Genomic DNA, 19,367 nt, shown 5'->3' with positions numbered 1-19,367 from the left:
CATTAGGTATGAGGATTGGATAATACATGGAAAACACTTAAAACTGTGCCTCGTATATGTTGGCTATTATTAGTCTCAAAAACCAAAGTTTGGGTTGATGACTTCTTTCCTTTTCTCTTAATGTTCAAAAATGAATTTTCTTGCATCTTTCAAAAGGAAAGGAGGAGCACCTGCGTGGCTCAGTTGGTTGAGCAGCCGACTTTTGGTTTCGGCTCAGGTCATGATCTCAGGGTCCTGGGATCGAGCCCCCCACGGTGCTGTGCTCTCTGCTCAGTGAGGGTTCTGCTTGTGGATTCTCTCTCTCTCTCCCTCTCACCCAGCTCTTTCTCTCTCTAATAAATAAATAATCTTAAAAAAAAATAAAAGGAAAGGAAAGGAATTTGAAAATTAGATCCGCTATTTACTAGCCATATGATTTTGGGGAAGTTACTAATCTATCTGTGCCTCAGTTTCTTGATCTATAACATAGGAATATTGTAGTAAACTACTTTATAGGGTTAATGCGAGGACTAAATGAGGTATTAAGCATAAAGCATTTAGAACATAAAGCCTGGCACACAGTAAGTTAAGTGCTACCTGTTAGTTATGTTGTTCTCTGCAGCAAATAATTCCCCTCAATATCTTAAATGGAATAAAATCAGGACAAATAGTAAGTGTGTAGAATTATTTTCATGATAAAATACATGTTGTAATTGATTTATAATTAATTATAAGGAGATAATAAGCAAGAACATCCTGGATTGGCATCCAAGTACTGATGTTTGGGAGACAAGCAATATTTTCCATAACAATTCTTGGTGCTGTTCCCAGAATCATGTATTTTTAACCACTCTGGTAAAGTATCATCTCTATTTTTTAAAATAAGATTTTATTTATTTATCTGAGAGAGAGAAAGAGAGCACAAGCAGGTCGAGGGGCAGAGGGAGAAACATACTGCTGAGCAGTAAACCCGATGTGGGGCTCGATCCCAGGATCCTGGGATCATGACCTGAGCCAAAGGCAGATGCTTAACCCACTGAGCCGCCCAGGCATTCCTATCATCTCTATTTAAAAAAAAAAAAAAAAATCATTTTTGTAAATGGTAAAAATTTAATGAGTTCTTTTTAGCTGGCCATAAAAACAAAAAAGAAAATAAAAAGAAGGAGGAAGAAGAAGACAAAGAAGAAAAGGAAACAAAGGAAGGCTTGTTAGAGTATAAGCTTCCGGGAGAATCATGTCCTTAAATGTTCTGTAACCTTGTCAGGATTCCTTGTTCTACATTCTGGCCACCATATTCTGCCAGATGCCCTGTCTTCTGTCTGACCTAACAAAACAGTGATAGACATGTTTTGTGGAAGGGCATTTGTTCTGGATGAAGACACACCTATGTTTAATCCCGGCACTGCCGTTACTAGCTGGTGATCACGGGCAAATTACATTAAATTTGTAAATTTGTCTCTTCTACAATAGAAATAATAATAGAATGACATCATAGGAATGATAGGATTATGTGAGCAAATGTAGGGGAAGTATCTAGCACAGTTCCTGGCATGTGGCTAATGGTCTATGAATTTAGTTCCCTTTTTCCCCAACCTCTCACTCTCTGTCCCCTTTCCTTTCCTGCCAATAGAGTCAGGTTTACTTACTTCTCCTTGAAATTCTAGGGGCGCCTGGGTGACTCAGATGGTTAAGCATCTGCCTTTGGCTCAAGTCATGCATGGTCTCTAGGTCCTGGGATTGAGTCCTGTGTTGGCCTAACTGCTCAGCAGGGAGTCTGCTCCTCCCTTTCCCTCTGCCTCTCCCCTCTGCTCATGCTCTCTCTCTCTCTCAAATGAATAAATAAAATCTTCAAAAAAAAAAAAGGAAATTAGAAGAAAACTGAGTTGCATCATTTCAGGGTACCACACTGACTCCCCCAGATACAGAGGAATCCCTTAAACTGAAGGACCCCCAGTTCAAAAGACAGGAAAGAGAACTGAAGAAAGAACCTAAATCTTGGAAATTCTGAGGCTGGTATTCTCCAAACACAAGATCCCTTTTTAAAATTATTTTTTATTTTTTATTTATTTACTTTTGAGAGAGAGAGAGCGCAAGCATGAGCAGGGGGAGGGGCAGAGGGAGAGAATCTTTCAAGCAGACTCCCCGCTGAGTGTGGAGCCCCACTCAGGGCTTGATCCCACTACTCATGAGATCATGACCTGAGCTGAAACCAAGAGTCAGGTGCTTAACTGACTGAGCCACCTAGGTGCCCCATTCCCAACTTTTTAGGAGCTAGGATGTACTGCCTGCGAACCTCTAGGGCTCCTTTTCCTTGTTGAAGGCCCTGCTAAAAAGGCTGGACATACTCCTTGGCTTCTTTCTCCCCACCTACACTTTCACTATGGCCACAGAGGCAATTCCAGTCTAAAGGCAAGAAGAGGAATTTGCCATGAATTATGGGTCCCGCTGCTAAGCTCCCAGAGTCCTCTGGGCATACCTCTATCACTTACAACTTAACTGCTAACACAATTTGTCTTCCATCCCACTGGGCTAGAAATCTGGTTAGTCTGAGTTTGCATCTTACTTGACATTTTTATATCCTTACTTCTAAGCACAATACCATTCGTTCACATCTGTTGTCTTGAAGGTTCTCAGTACCACATTTTTTCCCTTACTTTCTTTTCTTGTTCACTGTATATCTGCCTTATCCCCAAGTGCCATGAGGGTAGAAATCTTACGGGTCTTTTTCTTTTTTAACTTGTTCTTTTTTTTTTTTTTAAGATTTATTTATTTATTTGAGAGAGAGAGCATGAGCAAGTGGGGGGAGGGGCAGAGGGAGAGAGAGAATCCTGAAGCAGACTCCCCACTGAGCAGGGAGCCAGACCCTGAGATCATGACCTGAGCCAAAACCAAGAGTCGGTTGCTTCACCTACTAAGCCACCCACGTGCCCCACTGGTCTTTTTCTTTTTTTAATTTGAAATAATTTCAGACCCATAAGTTCAGAGAACGCTCTTCACCCACTTCCTAGTTGTTAATATGTTACATTTGCCATATGGTGTATCAGTTTCTCTTTATGTATATACATTGTTATGGACTGCAGTGTGCCTTTCCCCAAATTCATTTGTTGAATCCCTCACCCCAGTACCTTAGAATGTGACTGTGTTTGGAAATAGAGCCTTTAAAAACATAATGAAGTTAAAATGAGGTGGTTAGGGTAGCTCCAAATCCAATCTGACTGGTGTCTTTATAAGAAGAGGTGATTAAGGTATCCAGAGAGAGACAGCAGAGGTGTACTGCCTTAGGGAAAACCCATGAGAGGACAGCGAGAGGGCAGCCATATGCAAGGCAAGGAGAGAGGCCTCAAGAGAGAAAAAGCCCTGCCAACACCTTGATCATGGACTTCCAGCTTCTAGAACTGGGACAAAATAAATTTCTGTTGTTTAAGCTACCCAGTCTGCGATATTCTGTTATGACACCCTTAACAAATCAGTCTTTATACAGGTGACCCTTGAACCACATGGGTTTGAACTGCTTGGGTCCACCATGTAGAATTTTTTCAATAAATACAGTAGAGTACTAGAAATGTATTTTTCTCTTCCTTGATTTTCTTGATAACATTTTCTTTTCTCTAGCTTAACTTTTTTTTTTTAAGATTTTATTCATTTATTTGTCAGAGAGAGAGAGAGCACAAACAGAGGGAGTGACAGGCAGAGAGGCAGAGGGAGAAGCAGGCTCCCCGATGAACAAGGAGCCCGATGCGGGACTCAATCCCAGGACCCTGGGATCATGACCTGAGCCGAAGGCAGACACTTAGCCAGCTGAGCCACCCAGGGGCCTCTCTCTAGCTTACTGTATTGTAAAAAAATATATGGATATAATACATATAACATAAAATATATGTTAATTGACTGTTTATGTTATCAGTAAGGCTTTTGGTCAACAGTAGGATATTAGTAGTTAAGTTTCTGGGGAGTCAAAAGTGATATGAGGATTTTTGATAGGTGGGGGTGTGCACTCATAACCCCCCTGTTATTCAAAGGTCAACTGTATTATATTACGCTATGTTATATTATATATATATTTTTTTCTGAACCATTTGAAGACATGATGTCTCTAATTCTAAAGCCAAGTACATTCTTTTATGTAACCACAATATGGTTAGGTAAAGCAGTAAATTAACACTCATACCATGCTATTAGCTGATCTACAGGCTTTATTAATATTTTGCCAATTGTCCTGTAATATCCTTTACAGAAAAGAGACAGGAAAAAGAAAAATGAAATAAGGAGGGCACCTGGGTGGCTCAGTCGGTTAAGCAGCTGCCTTTGGCTCAGGTCATGATCCCAGGGTCCTGGGATCTCTTCCCCGCCACCCCCCCATCAGGCTCCCTGCTCAGCATGGAGTCTGCTTCTCCCTCTGCCCCTCACCCCACTCAGGCTCACTCGCTTTCACTTCCTCTCTCTCTCAAATAAACAAATAAAATCTTAACAAAAAAAAGAAAAATGAAATAAAGAGAAAGAAAAATAATTTTTTGGTTCCAAATCACACATTACATTTGTCATGTCTAGACTTCTCTAATCTAGAACAGTTCCTCATGCTTTGTTTTTCATGACTTTGACATTTTTCAAAGAGTACAGGCTGCTTTTCTTGTAGAATGTCTCTCAGTTTGGGCTTGTCTGATACTTCCTTGTGATTAGATTAAAATCCACCAGTATATTCCAAAATTTCAGGAATATGGGTTTTTCCTAGACTGTTTTAATATTCCAGGTCTTTGTTCTCTCCTCTCAGTGTGTAAATGAAAAATCTGTAATAGTTTTTAGGGGACTTAATGGTTTAGGAAAAAATCACTTCATTCAATTTTCAGACTTGTGAAGAGTTAGGAAGTGATGTGCCCTCCTCAATGTGTCATAATGCGTGTCTGTTCCATTACCTATGGTGTTAACTTTGATCACTCGTTTAAGGTCATGACTTTCAGGTTTCCCTGTTGTAAATTTACTATTTTCCCCCTTTACTATTAATAAGTATATTGTGGGAGAGATACTTTGACACTATAAAAAAGGGTAGCCAGATAAAATACAGGAAGCCCGGTTTAATTTTAATCTCAGATGACCATCGAATACTATCCTAATACAAGTATGACCCTCCTCCTAAATTATTTATCTAAAATTCAAATTTAATTGAGTGTCTTGTATTTTTACTTGTAAGATCTGGCAACCCAGTAAGTACATACCTGTTCCTCATCCAGTTGTTTTGACATCCATTGATGATCCGTTTTTACTGTGATTTCGTCAAATAGTTTCTTTCTAACTCCATTATTCTTCTATTTGCCTATCTTTTTTCCATTTTTACGCTGCCTGGCACACAGTAGGCGCTCAGGTATTTCTTCAAGCAATGAATGAACAAACTCTCACTCGTGCTGGCCCGGCCTCCGTGACACCCGCTGCGTCGGGCAGGGGCTTGCCTTCCTCGGCCAATCTCTGCAGGCTACCAGGGCTTCCGAGCCTTCCAGGGCTCCCCTGCTGGCTCTTCTTGCTCCAATCACAAGCAGGGCTTTGCTGGGAAGTGGCCAATGGGTGCGGGCGGAAGGCGGGGCCTGCCACGCGGCCGCGGTATAACTGCACGGCCCGCGCGCGCGCTTCTCTCCTGGCGCGGACCTTGGCGCGGGTGATGGCAGCTGTTTCCGTCGTGTCTACGTTGGCCACCCGGCTCCTCCGGCTCGCTCAGAGCTGCCGCCTCCGTTATCGCCCCTTCCACCTCTCGGTAGTTCGGTAAGAGGGTCCTGGAGCTGGGTCAGCGCCGAAAACCGAGGGGAACCGAGGGTGGGGGGACCGCCCGGGCTCCGAAGGGGCGCCGAGGGACGTTCTACCGAGCATCTCTGTCCCGGGCGGTGACGGGGCGACGTGGCAGCCGAGCGCGGCCGCAGTCTGCGACCTGAGCGCTCGCTCCGTGGGGCGGGCTGATGCCCGGAGCCCGCCTTTCAGAGGGAGCAGGTCTCCGCAGCCCCGGGGCGTCGCCCTCTCTCGGGGCCAGTCCGTAGGCGGGACGGGGCCCACGGTGCGGAGCGAAGGCGCAGGCGGGCTCTGGGGCGCCCGGATTTACGCGGGACCGTACGGAGGTTACCGGCCAGAACCTGCCGGCCGCCCTTGGCGGTGTTGCGGAGCCGCTTGGCCAAGCAGAGGATACGCTTCGGCGAGCGCCGGGAAGGACTCTGAATGAGCAGCTTTCAGTGCGCGTCGGGATCCTAGCGGCGGAGGAGGTTGGTGCAGTCTGACGAAATCCCAGAGCCGGCTTGCTCGCCGGGTACCCGCTCTTCCCTCCTCCTTCGGGAGGTGGATGTGGCTCCCGCAGCTCTCCAAGCTGCCCCTTCCCCTGCCAAGAGAATAAATGTGCTGGGGTCACCAGGGCTTTGATGCGGTCCACCCGGAGCTAGTCACTGCCAGGCTGGTAAATTGAAGGGAAAAATACCCGAGGGGAGGAGGGAAGAGCTCTGTTTGCCTTTTCTTAGGGAGGTAATGGGTTTTTCCTCATCTTTCTAGACCTCAAACTCCCATTCTTAAACCTAGGTTGAAGAGTCTTCTGGGGGCCTGTGCTTTCTCTCCCTAAATCTGCGCACTCTCTCGCCCATCTTTAGAGCCTTTGCGTTGCCAGCGAGCTGAGCCCTGTAACAGCAGCCCCTTCTTTCATCTTGGCACTTGGCTAGGCTGTGTGAATTCAGGGATGATCATAAGTCCTCTTTCCTAGTGGAACTCCCTTAGCTGTCAAGGGGCAGAACACGTGTGTACTTTCCACTCAGTGTAAAAAAAAAATGTTAGAAACATTGCCAAGATGCTGTCGTAGACTGCATCCGTAGAATGAGGGTTAATGCGTTCTTGAAAGAAGACCCGGGACACTCAGGGCTTTTCTTGTTCTGACCCTGACCTGCCTTTCAGCCCCATCCCTCATTACTGTCTGTTCTCTTCCCCGTTGCTCCCTTCCTGAGTTCTGGCCACGTGTGCCTGTGGCTTTCATGATTGAAGAGATCTGTAAAGATCGTCTAATTCATCACTTAGAAAACTGGACCAGTTTGTTCACTCTCCAGTAACAGATGCCCTCCTTTCACTAACGTTTCTGAATGAACAAGTAGACTTCCACATCTCTGAAGGCAATACTATGGTATTTATGGTTTCCTTTTATTGCTTTGATCACTGCTGGCTAGCAAATGTAAGACAATAATATCTTTTATGAGTCTGCATGAATTCCTTTTGATGGGGGAGGGTTTCAGGAACATAAACTCATGGTTGGAGAGAGAGTACTATAGTAGACTGGGGGATAGGGAAAAATGGACTTTGGAGGCAGAGGTTTGTTTGTGTTTGAATCTTGTTTCTACCGTCCTCACTTTCCCCTTCTATAGTATAATAGTATGCTCTTATACTATTATAGTATAATAATAGTATAATAGTATTATAGTTAGTTAGTATAATAACCCCAAGGTAAATGAGAGTAATGTGTGTAAAACTCATAGCAAAATACCTAGTGTTTAATAGATGTTAGTTCCATCCCCCTTTGTATGTAATTAATTAGTAGATAACCGAACCCTTTCCAGAATAACCTGATCATGAACTGTAAAATGCACCTGATAATTGTTTTTATGGAAAATTACAGTGCTGTACGCTATTGAATTAGGAAAGCGAAGATGCTACTGAGCTGGATTTTGAATTTTATTTGAACAGTCCTTGTGGCTTTTTTCGTCTGTTCACTCATTTTATTTTATTCTCATTCATAATTTTAACCCATTATTAAACACATCTGTGAAAAGCATTTAATTCCTACATAAGTGTTAGCTAATATAGTTAATAGTTTTGGATTCCCTGTGGGACTGAGCTGAGCCTCTATTTTTGTTTCTTTTGAGGTAGCAGTTACTTTATCTGCCCTTTGGCAAAAGAGATGATGGGAAATGAGGTAATGACTCACTGGCAGGACTGTTTCACATTTTGCAGAGTTGTATATGCAGAGGAGGGCTAAAACAGCTGATATTACAGAAGATACTCATTGTGTTGTTGCTTTGTTTTTGGTTCTAGTTGCTCTTTGACAGTTTTTTTAAAAGCTAATTGGCGTAACATCCAGAACCTGCCTTTGGGACTTGGAACACTGGGTTTTTCCAGAACCCTGTGTTCTTAACTGTAGTAGATCAGTCTTAGCCCAAATGTGCTGCTACCATTTTGTCTAAGTTCATGGCTTTCAATTTCTTAAAAAATATTTTATTTATTTATTTGAGAGAGTCAGAGAGTGTGGGGTGGGGTGGGGGAGGAGCAGAAGGAGAGAGACAAGGGTGGAGCCTGACAGGGCCCTGCACACAACCCTGAGATCACCACCTGAGCTTAACTCACTAGCCACCTCAAAGGAACTTTTTAATGAAATGCGATTTAAGACTTTACTGAATATTTATATATGTGTATATATATGTTTACACACATATCCTTATGAGTAAGTAAAGATATATGTTATATATTAAGGATGTGTGTGTTTATAAATCTAACCAATGGAAGAGAGTAAGAAATTAATTTCTATTGAATATATATGCCTTGCACTTTATACGTGTTATTTCATTCGTTATAAATCACTGTAGTAAACTCTTTTAAAGTAATCTTTCATTCTACAGCATTGCAGGATTGGGAATATATTTCTGTACTGGGGCTATTTCCCAGGAGTGTTGCCAGAGGTGTTTATGTCCAAAGCCCTTTGAATGAAGTCCCCTTCAAATCTAGTTTTAAAACTGATTTTGAATGTTAACATGTTTTCAGTTCCTTAATATACCATGGGTGTATGTGAAATGCTATTATATATTTTGTGCTATGCTAGTATCATTACATAAAATTTGGGTAAAAGTGCTGTTTGCTATAAAATTTTATCTTTTTAAAACTTCCAAGATACAAATACAAATTAATATAAAGTTTAGATATAAAATTACTGCTTTAGGGCGCCTGGGTGGCTCAGTTGTTAAGCGTCTGCCTTCGGCTCAGGTCATGATCCCAGGGTCCTGGGATCGAGTCCCATATCGGGCTCCCTGCTCGGCGGGAAGCCTGCTTCTCCCTCTGACTCTCTCCCCTGCTTGTGTTCCTGCTCTCGCTGTCTCTCTCTCTCTCTGTCAAATAAATAAATAAAAATCTTTAAAAAAAAATTACTGCTTTATATATAAGACATTTCAATCTGGTTTAAAGCAGGTGTTTAATCTTAATGGAAAAGAAGCATGGAAGGTTTAAAGACTGTTGAAGCTTTAAAATTCCATTTTAGGGGTGCCTGCGTGGCTCATTCGTTGTGTCTGCCTTCGGCTCAGGTCATGATCCCAGAGTCCTGGGATCAAGCCCTGCATCAGGCTCCCTGCTCGGCAGGGAGCCTGCTTCTCCCTCTCCTACTCCCCCTGCTTGTTTTCCCTCTCTCGCTGTCTCTGTCAAATAAATAAATAACATCTTTAAAAAAGATAAAATAAAATTCCATTTTAATTAACAGTGGTCTTTTTTTTTAAAGATGTTATTTATTTATTTGAGAGAGAGAATGAGGGAGAGAGAGCACATGAGGGGGGAAGGGTCAGAGGGAGAAGCAGACTCCCCGCTGAGCAGGGAGCCCCACGCGGGACGCGGGACTCGATCCCGGGACTCCAGGATCATGACCTGAGCTGAAGGCAGTCGCTTAACCAACTGAGCCACCCAGGCGCCCCTAATTAACAGTGGTCTTAAGAATGAATCATACCTGGCTGGCTCAGTCAGTGGAGTGTCCGACTCTTGATCTCGGGTTTGTACGTTCAAGCCCCATGTTGGGCGTAGAGGTTACTTAAAAATAAAATCTCAAAAAAAAAAAAAAAAAAGAATGAATCATATCTGACCATACAGGATATCGAGTACCTTGGTGTTATCCCTGAGAATTAAATATGTGCTATTAGGGGAAATTTTTTCAATATTTCAGACAACTGTGTGTTTCATTGGTCTTGAGATTGAAGCATTCTTCGTGATACTGAAGAAAGAAAGAAAACAAAAGGGAAAGACTTCTTTCCACTAGACCTTTATGCTAAAAGAGCAGTTGCTCATCCTACATTAAGTATTGGGAACTTTATTATAAGGCCATGTATGGAAATAAGAAAACCAGGAATCTTCCACGTTAGAACCCAGGAAGAGCTGCATAAACAGTTCTTATTGGGAAGAAGTGGTCTTTCAGAGATCGGAACATGGTTTTGGGAACTGGAAGTTCTTTTAGACCCTGAGTTTTCTCGTTGCCCATCAGTAGCAGTTTCCGCATCTCTTGCTCTGTCCTACCGTGAGTGTGACTGCTATTCTCTGTCTCTACTTTTTTTCTATGTCTGTCTTCAGCTCCTCCCACCAACAGGTCCTCTGTGGTTCTAGTGTGTGAATGTGTTTCAGGGAGAAGCTCTTACCAGGCTAGTTTACCTGTTGCTCCTGTTGCTCTGAGCTTGTGCACCAACTGGACCACTGGCTGGCCTAGAAATTGTCCTTGGCGTCCAATACTCATTCCTGATCTGTCATCTGTGGGTGGGCCACTGGGGTCCCAGGGTAGAGCAGCTCACCGCCACCCATGGCATGGAACCTCCTTATTCTTACTGGGAAAGTCTTCTCCGGGAGGGGCTGTGGGGAGCAGTGGTAATTTTTAGGTTTGACCTGTCCAAAACATTGTCTGTTCGTTTAATTGCATGACATAATTTATATATTTGAAAGCATCATAGAAATTAAAAGCCAGGGGCGCCTGGGTGGCTCAGTCGGTGAAGCGGCTGCCTTCGGCTCAGGTCATGATCCTAGGGTCCTGGGATCGAGTCCCGTATTGGGCTCCCTGCTCAGTAGGAGGCCTGCTTCTCCCTCTCCCACACTCCCCCTGCTTGTGTTCACTCTCTCGCTGTCTTTCTCTCTGTCAAATAAATAAATAAATAAAATCTTAAAAAAAAAGGAAATTAAAAAGCCAATTGACTTAACTGGGAAATGGTTTGAAACACATGGCTGGATGCTAATAACATAGGCAAAACACAAACTACAAAATGGTATATAAGCATATAGGACACACTAACCTCAGAGTGGTGACGGGTCAGATAAAACAATGCAAATTAAAACAGTGGAAAACTTTTTTTGGGGGGGGAGGGGTCTATCAGTGTGTCAATGATCAGGGGTCCGGATGATGTAGTGGTAAGAGCCTGGACTCTGGATTCAGACTGAGCTGAGTATGAGGGCCAGCTTTGCCAAGTACTAGCTGTCACTCACTTAAGCTCTCCAAGCTTCAGGGTAATGATAGTATTTCAGTCAACGTTATTTCCCCAAACATGTAGCTGGACACAGATTTACCACTCTGAAACTGCCCTTCAGATTTCCGTTGTCCCTCAGCTTAGGCACCATGTGTTTTAATCTACTCTTTAAGTTTGGAGTAGTTTATAACCTTTTTTTTTTTTTGGAGTCAGATCTTTACTTTTCACAAAAATTTAAGCTATTTGGTTTTGTGACTGTTGTTGCCTTCTGCAGAAATGAAGCCGTTGTCATTTCTGGAAGGAAACTGGCCCAGCAGATCAAGCGGGAAGTGTGGCAGGAAGTGGAAGAATGGGTGGCTTCGGGCAACAAGCGGCCGCACCTGAGTGTGGTTCTGGTGGGCGAGAATCCTGCAAGTCATTCCTACGTCCTCAACAAAACCCGGGCCGCTGCAGAAGTGGGTATGTGTCACTCGCAGACCCTGGCTGCCGTCAAATTGCGGCAAACTCCATTGGCACTCATGAGTCTTTATTCTGCTTAGAAGACTCAAGCAGAGGAGGCTGATGGGATTGAACTGTATCCAAAATATGGTCATAAAGAAATTAGGCCTATCTGCTGGGGAGGCTTATAAACTAGGATGGAAGGAATATGGTTGGTATTCTCGGTGTCTTCTGGAATATAAGCTAAATTCCGTCTTTAGTCTTAACATTAGACAAGGGACCTTGAACACATTTTATATTTGCTTTCCTTGACAGACATGAGAGTCTGGCTGAGATGTTTGAGCATTTGGCTGGGGAGGCCTCAGTGATGTGGCCTAGAAAACAGTCCTAGGTTTGAAGGAAATGACTGACTTCTGGGAAATAGCTTTTGGCTTCTCTACCAACTGGGTCCACAGCCAACTGAATGATGCAGTGGGGGGCAACTGGGTGACTCAGTTAAGTGGCTGACTCTTGATTTCAGCTCAGGTCATGGTCTCAGGGTCCTGGGATTGAGCCCCACATCAGGCTCCACACTCAGCGGGGAGTCTGCTTGAGGATTTTCTCTCTCTCTCCCTCTGCCCCTCCCCCTGCTCGCATGCTCTCTCTCTTTGAAATAAATAGAAATAAATCTTAAAAAAAAATTACGCAGTGGTTAGAGTTTGGAATGCAAAAACTGAGGGTCTGGGTGTTGGGAAGTTCGTGTTCGAGGTCTCACTGTACCACTGACTCTGTGTGATGGTAGATCTGGGGTGGGTGGGCTTGGCTCTGCCTCTTCCTGCTCCTCTGCGGGTTGGTGGTATGAGACCTGGGTGCCCTTCCTTCTGAAAGGCTGTGAAACCACTGGGGCGGCTGGGCCATTGACTGGGCCGTGAGTCCTTGGTATCACAGGATTGAGGCCTTCTGCCCTTTTCTTTGAAAAATCTTTAGAAACTCTAGAAAATGGCAAGCTATGGCTTTTTAAGACACTGGCAGGAAGCACAGTGCAGTGGAAAGAACGGACTCCAAAACTGGAAGGATTGCCTTCATCACTAGATGGCTTGTGTTTCAATTTTGCTGAGCCTCTGTCTCCTTTTCTGTAAATTGAGGCTCATGAGGATAGTGTAGAATAATGTAGATAATTGTTGAGCCAACGTTCTCTAGAGTGTATATTTGTGAAGTTAATTTTTTAGGTGCCTTGGGAACTGACTGGGGCTTTTTAGCTACCAGGGTTGGGTATGATATTCTAACTCTATGTTAGAATACCATGGCAGGCAACATAGCATTGCTCATTAAATGCCTCGATATATTTTTTTTAACCTTGGAATTTTCTTATAGGAATCAACAGTGAGACAATTGTGAAACCAGCTTCAATTTCAGAGGAAGAACTGTTGAATTTAGTCAATAAACTAAATAATGATGATAATGTAGATGGCCTCCTTGTTCAGCTGCCTCTTCCAGGTGAGTTTTGGGCTCTATCACTTAGAATGATTTCTGAGGAATAGAGGATTCTTAGCTACTTTATACACCTGGCCCCTTGTGGATCTGACTTAAAGGGGAGGTAAATTCGAGAGAGTGAATATTTTACTAAGTATGCACCGACCTACTCAGAAAACCAATTACTAAAAAAAAAAAAAGAAAACCAATTACTCCTTGACTCGGAAGTGACATCTTGATACAAAATGGCAGTGGAGGGAAGCAGTCATACAAGAGGCTACTGCCTTTGATGCTGGCATTTGGCTTTGCCTGGTGTGTGTTCCTTCTGTGCAGACCAAGAAATCAATCACGGAAGCCAGTCATGGAAGGGGAACGGGTTTGTGCAATAAACCAGCTAAGCTGGAGTCAGGCAGTGCCAACTAGGTGACAGTGACCTCAGGCCGCTGCTCTGATCTCTCTTTCAGAGCACATCGACGAGCGAAAGATCTGCAACGCTGTTTCCCCAGACAAGGATGTTGATGGCTTTCATGTAATTAACGTAGGGCGAATGTGTCTGGACCAGTACTCCATGTTACCGGCTACCCCGTGGGGTGTCTGGGAAATAATTAAGCGAACTGGTAGGTATATCCCATAGTTGTATGTCTGTGTTAGGATCATGAAACCAGTACTTGCCAGTGGTAACAGTGCCTACAGTTGCAGAGTGGACACTTGGGCCCCACGTCCTCCAGTCCTGCCCCCAGAGCCTGCCTCTCCTGTGGTTGCCTCTATTGACTTTGTTGCCACTTAATCCAGAAGCCTCTGCAAAGGAAACTTAAGGTTTCATTGGGTTGATAGTGCACACTCATATAATATTTTGTATCTTCCAGGGTGCTTTCTCTCATGTTCTTTTAGTCTTCAGGATGTGTGTAGCAAGTGATGGGCCCCCTTGACTGTTGAGGTAACAAGCTTAGTAACTCCCTTCCTTATCACCGTTAGATTCATGTCCTAGGCCCTCTGTCTGCCTTCTTTGGTGCTCCTTCTAACATAGTCTGGTACTCCTTATATATATTTCTTCATAGGCATTCCAACCCTAGGGAAGAATGTGGTTGTGGCTGGGAGGTCAAAAAATGTTGGAATGCCCATTGCCATGCTGCTCCACACAGATGGGGCGCACGAACGTCCTGGAGGTAAGGAAATGGCTTTCAGAGGAGTGTTCCCTGCTCCCTTATGTGCGAACCTTTGCAGGGTGTCCTGTGTTTGTTAAACTTTGTATTTGTATTTGTTGTAATTTTGTTAGCAGATATTTGGGGAGTAATCTTTGTAGGAGAAGCTGAACTCCTCCTGGCACCTGAGACTATTTATATTCATTTATTAGGGAACTAGTACAGAAATGGATATGCCTCAGAAATATATTTGAGTTCAGGGGCGCCTGGGTGGCTCAGTCGTTGGGCGTCTGCCTTCGGCTCAGGTCATGATCCCGGGTTCCTGGGATCGAGTCCCGCATCGGGCTCCCTGCTCCGCGGGAAGCCTGCTTCTCCCTCTCCCACTCCCCCTGCTTGTGTTCCTGCTCTCGCTATCTCTGTCAAATAAATAAAATCTTTAAAAAAAAAAAAAAAAAGAAATATATTTGAGTTTTGAATATAAGCATGGTTGTAGGCAAATAGACATTTTCAGTTATGGCTTTGATAGTTTGAACTAAGAAACAGTTCATAGCATCCCATTCTGTGTCACTTGATAGAAAAAAAGTTTTAAATCTTGAATAATTCTAGTGATATTTTGCTTAGGAAAGGTAAGATTCCTGAAAGGCTGCTAAATAGGATAAGGAATAAATTTAATTTTAAATGATTCTAAAGGGTGGAGCTAGGATGAGGGAATAAAAGTTATAAGAAACTGGGTATTTACCCAAAGAATACAAACATAGCGAACCAAAGAGGCACCTGCACCCCAATGTCCACAGTAGCCAAACTGTGGAAAGAGCCCAAATGTCCATTGACAAATGAATGGATAAAGAAGAGGTGGTATATATATACAATGGAATATTACTCAGCCATCAAAAAAGAGATCTTACCATTTGCAACCTTGTGGATGGAACTAGAAGGTATTATACTAAGTGAAATAAGTCAGTCAGAGAAAGACAATTATCTTAAAGAGTTCACTCGTGGAATTTAAGAAACAAAACAGGATCTTAGGGGAAGGGAGGGAAAAATAAAATATGAAATCAGAGAGGGAAACAAACCATAAGAGACTCTTAACTACAGGAAACAAACGGAGGGTTCCTGGAAGGGAGGTCAGTGGGGGGATGGGGTAATTGGGTGATGGGTATCAAGGAGGGCACTTGCAATGAGCACTGGGTGTTATATGTAAGTGATGAATCACTGAACTCTACTTCTGAAACTAATAATACACTCTATGTTAATTAATTGAATTTAGATTAAGAAAAAATAAAAGAAACTAGGTATTAATTGCTGAAAAGTAACTGGTACTTAGCTGTCCAGAAAATATGGTACACGAATTAAGTCAATTACTTCTTCAGAGATGGTGAATTTCTAAAATGGGTTGCCTAGTTGAGACCTAATTCAATCTCAGCTTTGATTCAGAAATCAAGACATGTATTTTTTAATTCCTAGGTGATGCCACTGTTACGATATCTCATCGATACACTCCCAAAGAACAACTGAAGAAACATACAGTTCTTGCAGACATTGTGGTCTCTGCTGCAGGTAAGAACCCCAGGGAGGGGAGGGAAGGGCCTCACCTCAGAAGGGTGAAGATAGACCTCTTATCTTAGAATTTGCCTACCTCTGTGCCAACGCATTCACCATTCTTCTAGCGGTGATATTGTATGCGGCCCATAGAGGTGAGGCAAGAATGGTGCATGCAGCGTTGGTTTCTGGCTTTCCAATCTTCACTTGATGGGTGAATGTTGCTTCAGAAACCTCTGAATATGTCTGTTTACTGTATGGAGTTTCAGTGGTTTCTTGGCTAATGGTTTTTACAGGTTTTCATCAAACAAGCTAATTAGTTCTTCCAGGTCTCTTAAAATTGAAATCAGATAAGACTCTAACAAGTAGAATCTTCCTTTCAGAACTAGTGAACATTCCTCTCATTCCTCTCTCTGTTTGCAGGCATTCCAAATCTGATCACAGCAGATATGATCAAGGAGGGAGCTGCAGTCATCGATGTGGGAATAAATAGAGTTCAAGATCCCATCACTGCTAAACCCAAGTTAGTTGGAGATGTGGACTTTGAAGGTAAATGGTATAATTTTCTTAAAATATAAAATCAGTAAATACTACCTTTAATGGACATTTAGGACAGATCATTTACTTTTAACTTACGTTACTCTGGGGGTACCTGGCTGGCTCAGTCCGTGGAGCATGTGACTCTTGATCTCAGGGTTGTGTGTTGGGGGTAGAAATTACTTAAAAAAAAAAAAAAACCATCTTACATTACTCTGGTAATTCAAAATGCATTCCACATGAATTAAGAGAAACTTAAATTATAGTCATTCTAGAACCATTTTAATTGTTTATATCATAAAATTATGGGGACTGGGTATAAACTTTTCAGGGAGGTGTTTGTTCTTTCCTTAGGGTTACTTCATAATTAAAACAATTTCATCACTTTTAACATGTCTAAAAATTTAATGAGTTGACTTTCCGAAACCATTGAGTCTCCTAGAAGGTGTTACAGATTCATCATTTTCACATTGAGAGGAGAGATCACAGACCTGGAATGTTAAAAATGGTCCAGGAAAGAGCCACATTCCTGGATTTTGAAATATACTAGGAGATTTCTCCTTTCAGTTCTTAAGTTATCATGTTTATCTCAATTTTGGGCTGGTAAACCTATTTCTAGTTTTCTATTTCTAATAAAGCAATCAGACACAAGCCTAGGTATCTTAAGTATTTTTCCTTTAAGATTGGATTAGAAAAAATCTTACTTCTCACTTTCCAGAAAATTACTCGGCTTTGGTGCTTTGGGCAAACAGTATAGTTACATAAATATAGTCAATAAATAGTAAATAAAAGAAAATGTTGTAGGCAGGTATTAATTGGTAATAAATTAATAATACAATAAATAGTTTTACCTCACATATAGTTAACCCATTGAGGTGTTTCTTTTCAAACTGATTTAATATGGAGGAAAAGTATAGATGGTAAGTTATAGGTTATTTAGATGTATAAATATTCATTGAACAACTCTTATTACATGCATGTTCTTTTTTTAGTATGTTCAAAAGACTTTACCCCTGAGTAATGTAGATAGGACTTTTTTTTTTTTTTAATGAGTTTGAGGCTTATGAAGGTGCTTGTGTATATTCTTACTTTTTCTTTGAATGCTTCTTCCACGGTACATTAAGATGCATACATTTCCTTTGCCATAATTAAGGCAGTCTACCCATCTTGTTTCTATGTAGGAGTCAAAAAGAAAGCCGGTTACATCACTCCAGTCCCTGGGGGTGTTGGTCCCATGACAGTGGCAATGCTGATGAAGAATACCATTATTGCCGCAAAAAAGGTGCTGAGGCTTGAAGAGCAGGAAGTATTGAAGCCTAAGGAGCGTGGAGTAGCAACCAATTAACTGTTGTGTCTTCTGTCACGAACACCCCTCCAAGCCGGTCAGAGAGGCGAAACAGGCCAATAGAAATGCAATATTTTTTATTTATTTTACTGAAATGGTTTAAAATGATGCTTTTTGTATTTATTGAAAGCAGAAATGGGGGGGTGTGCCTGTGCGCATGGCTCTGCCGTACCTCAGCACAGAGCATGCTGGCCTCCTGCTGGGTCGTGTGAGCCCGCCAAGAGAAGCCGTTCACCTGGTGATGAACGTGGAGGACATCGTCCCATTAAGAGCAGGTGCTTAACTTGATCAAGCCACTTCAGTTAAAATTTGCCTTTTCTAGGATTGCATTTCCTAAGTGCTATTTCAATAAGAGTTGATACTCACTTTAGGTTCCAAGCCTTTTGAGTTCAGCTGGTCAAACCAAAGGAAAAATGTTGCTAGAGAAAATTAGGGAAAAAGTCAAAAGGAAGAAATGATAATTGAGTAGAAAAAAAACATTACTGTAACTTACATACCTATGGTATGTAAAACTAATTGTGAATGGATGGTGTCCTGAGCTGTCATTCCGTGGCTTAGTCATTGGGAAAATATTTAGGGTAGTTCCACGTCAGTCCTCACCCCACGTGTATTATATTCACGAGGCTTTCCCATTTTCCTCTAGGACTGAAAGGCTTATTTTATTTTATAGATTATTTGTGTGTGTTGTCATATTTGGCTTTTCCTCCATCCTTAAACTTCACTGTTACATCTTTGTACTCTTGGCGGTGCCTGTATGGTTTCCTTGGGATATCTTGAAACCTATTTTTGAAAAACAAAACTTGGGCTTGATAATCATTAGGATTAGGGCAGCTTGTTTAAGTATGAACTTACTTTTCCACCAAAGACTTGTCAGCAGCTGCCTGCTTTTCTCAGATGTATTTGTTGACTTTCCCCAATGGGTTTTTGAGAACTTGAGTTCACATTGAATTTAATCAGACTTTCTGATTAAAAGGGTTTTTTTGTGTGTGTTTGTTTCACTTTTTTTTTAATAAAACACTTCTGACTGGTGTGGAATGAGTTCTCCAAAATACTGTATCTTCCTGCTACTGTCCTGGTTGTGACCTAAACATAGTTAATTTTTCTCATTAGATGTAATGGGTGTCAATATTCCTATATTTGGTAACACCTAATCCTGTGCCTTAAACACACTGATACAAAGCGCAGCTGTGGAGAAACCAGTCTAGTCTTTTCAGTCTGATGTCCCAACAGGCTGTGCCAAGCTGGGAGCTTAATCTGTAAGATTCATTTAAGTGGTTAGGCTTATTCTGGGTGTTTTCTAAACCATGCAGTTGAATTTACACATTGTTAGCTTTGCAAAGGACTTCTTGATGTGCCTGCTGACAACCCCCACCCCTTCAGGCGCCCCACTCTCTATACAATTATTTTTTCAATGTGTGTGTTTTATTTGACAGATTGGAAGGTATTTGCTGTGCATATTTTGAGGCTGGGATAGGCCCCTGTGTATTCTCTGTTCTCTTCCAGCGCTGAGTATTTTGGCTTCCAAGCAGACAGATCCTTCTGCTCCTGCTCCAGCCTGCTTCAGGTAGAAAGAAAAGAACAATGGGGAGCTGACTTCTCCTTGTTCTTCTGCCAGCAGCCTTTATTCTTTGGATAGTTTCCTGGAGATGAAAGAGAATAGTTCGCTGGAGATGTTTTTTTTTGTAAGTTAGGGTTAGCTCATGTCCGTATCCCATGTTTGCTGACTTGACCAAAATT

The 19,367-nt window shown here is 42.3% G+C and overlaps 1 protein-coding gene across 1 annotated transcript; it reads left to right on the top strand.

Annotated features, from left to right (window-relative positions):
- Positions 1–5,590: 5,590 nt before the first annotated feature.
- MTHFD2 (methylenetetrahydrofolate dehydrogenase (NADP+ dependent) 2, methenyltetrahydrofolate cyclohydrolase) lies at positions 5,591–18,665 on the top strand. The gene is made up of 8 exons (XM_028116313.2): positions 5,591–5,727; positions 11,452–11,636; positions 12,969–13,091; positions 13,532–13,684; positions 14,126–14,233; positions 15,674–15,766; positions 16,172–16,297; positions 17,467–18,665. The coding sequence occupies exons 1-8, from the start codon at positions 5,627–5,629 to the stop codon at positions 17,628–17,630; spliced, it is 1,053 nt and encodes a 350-aa protein (XP_027972114.1). The 5' UTR covers positions 5,591–5,626; the 3' UTR covers positions 17,631–18,665.
- The last annotated feature ends 702 nt before the right edge of the window (positions 18,666–19,367 follow it).

This window comes from Eumetopias jubatus, unplaced genomic scaffold, assembly GCF_037043125.1.
Source record: "Eumetopias jubatus isolate StellerSeaLion01/CBP00866 unplaced genomic scaffold, mEumJub1_p1.0 scaffold_9, whole genome shotgun sequence".
In the NCBI taxonomy this organism is placed as follows: Eukaryota; Metazoa; Chordata; class Mammalia; order Carnivora; family Otariidae; genus Eumetopias; species Eumetopias jubatus.
The sequence above is the reverse complement of the archived record's forward strand: the minus strand, read 5'-3'. Positions and strand labels throughout refer to the sequence as shown.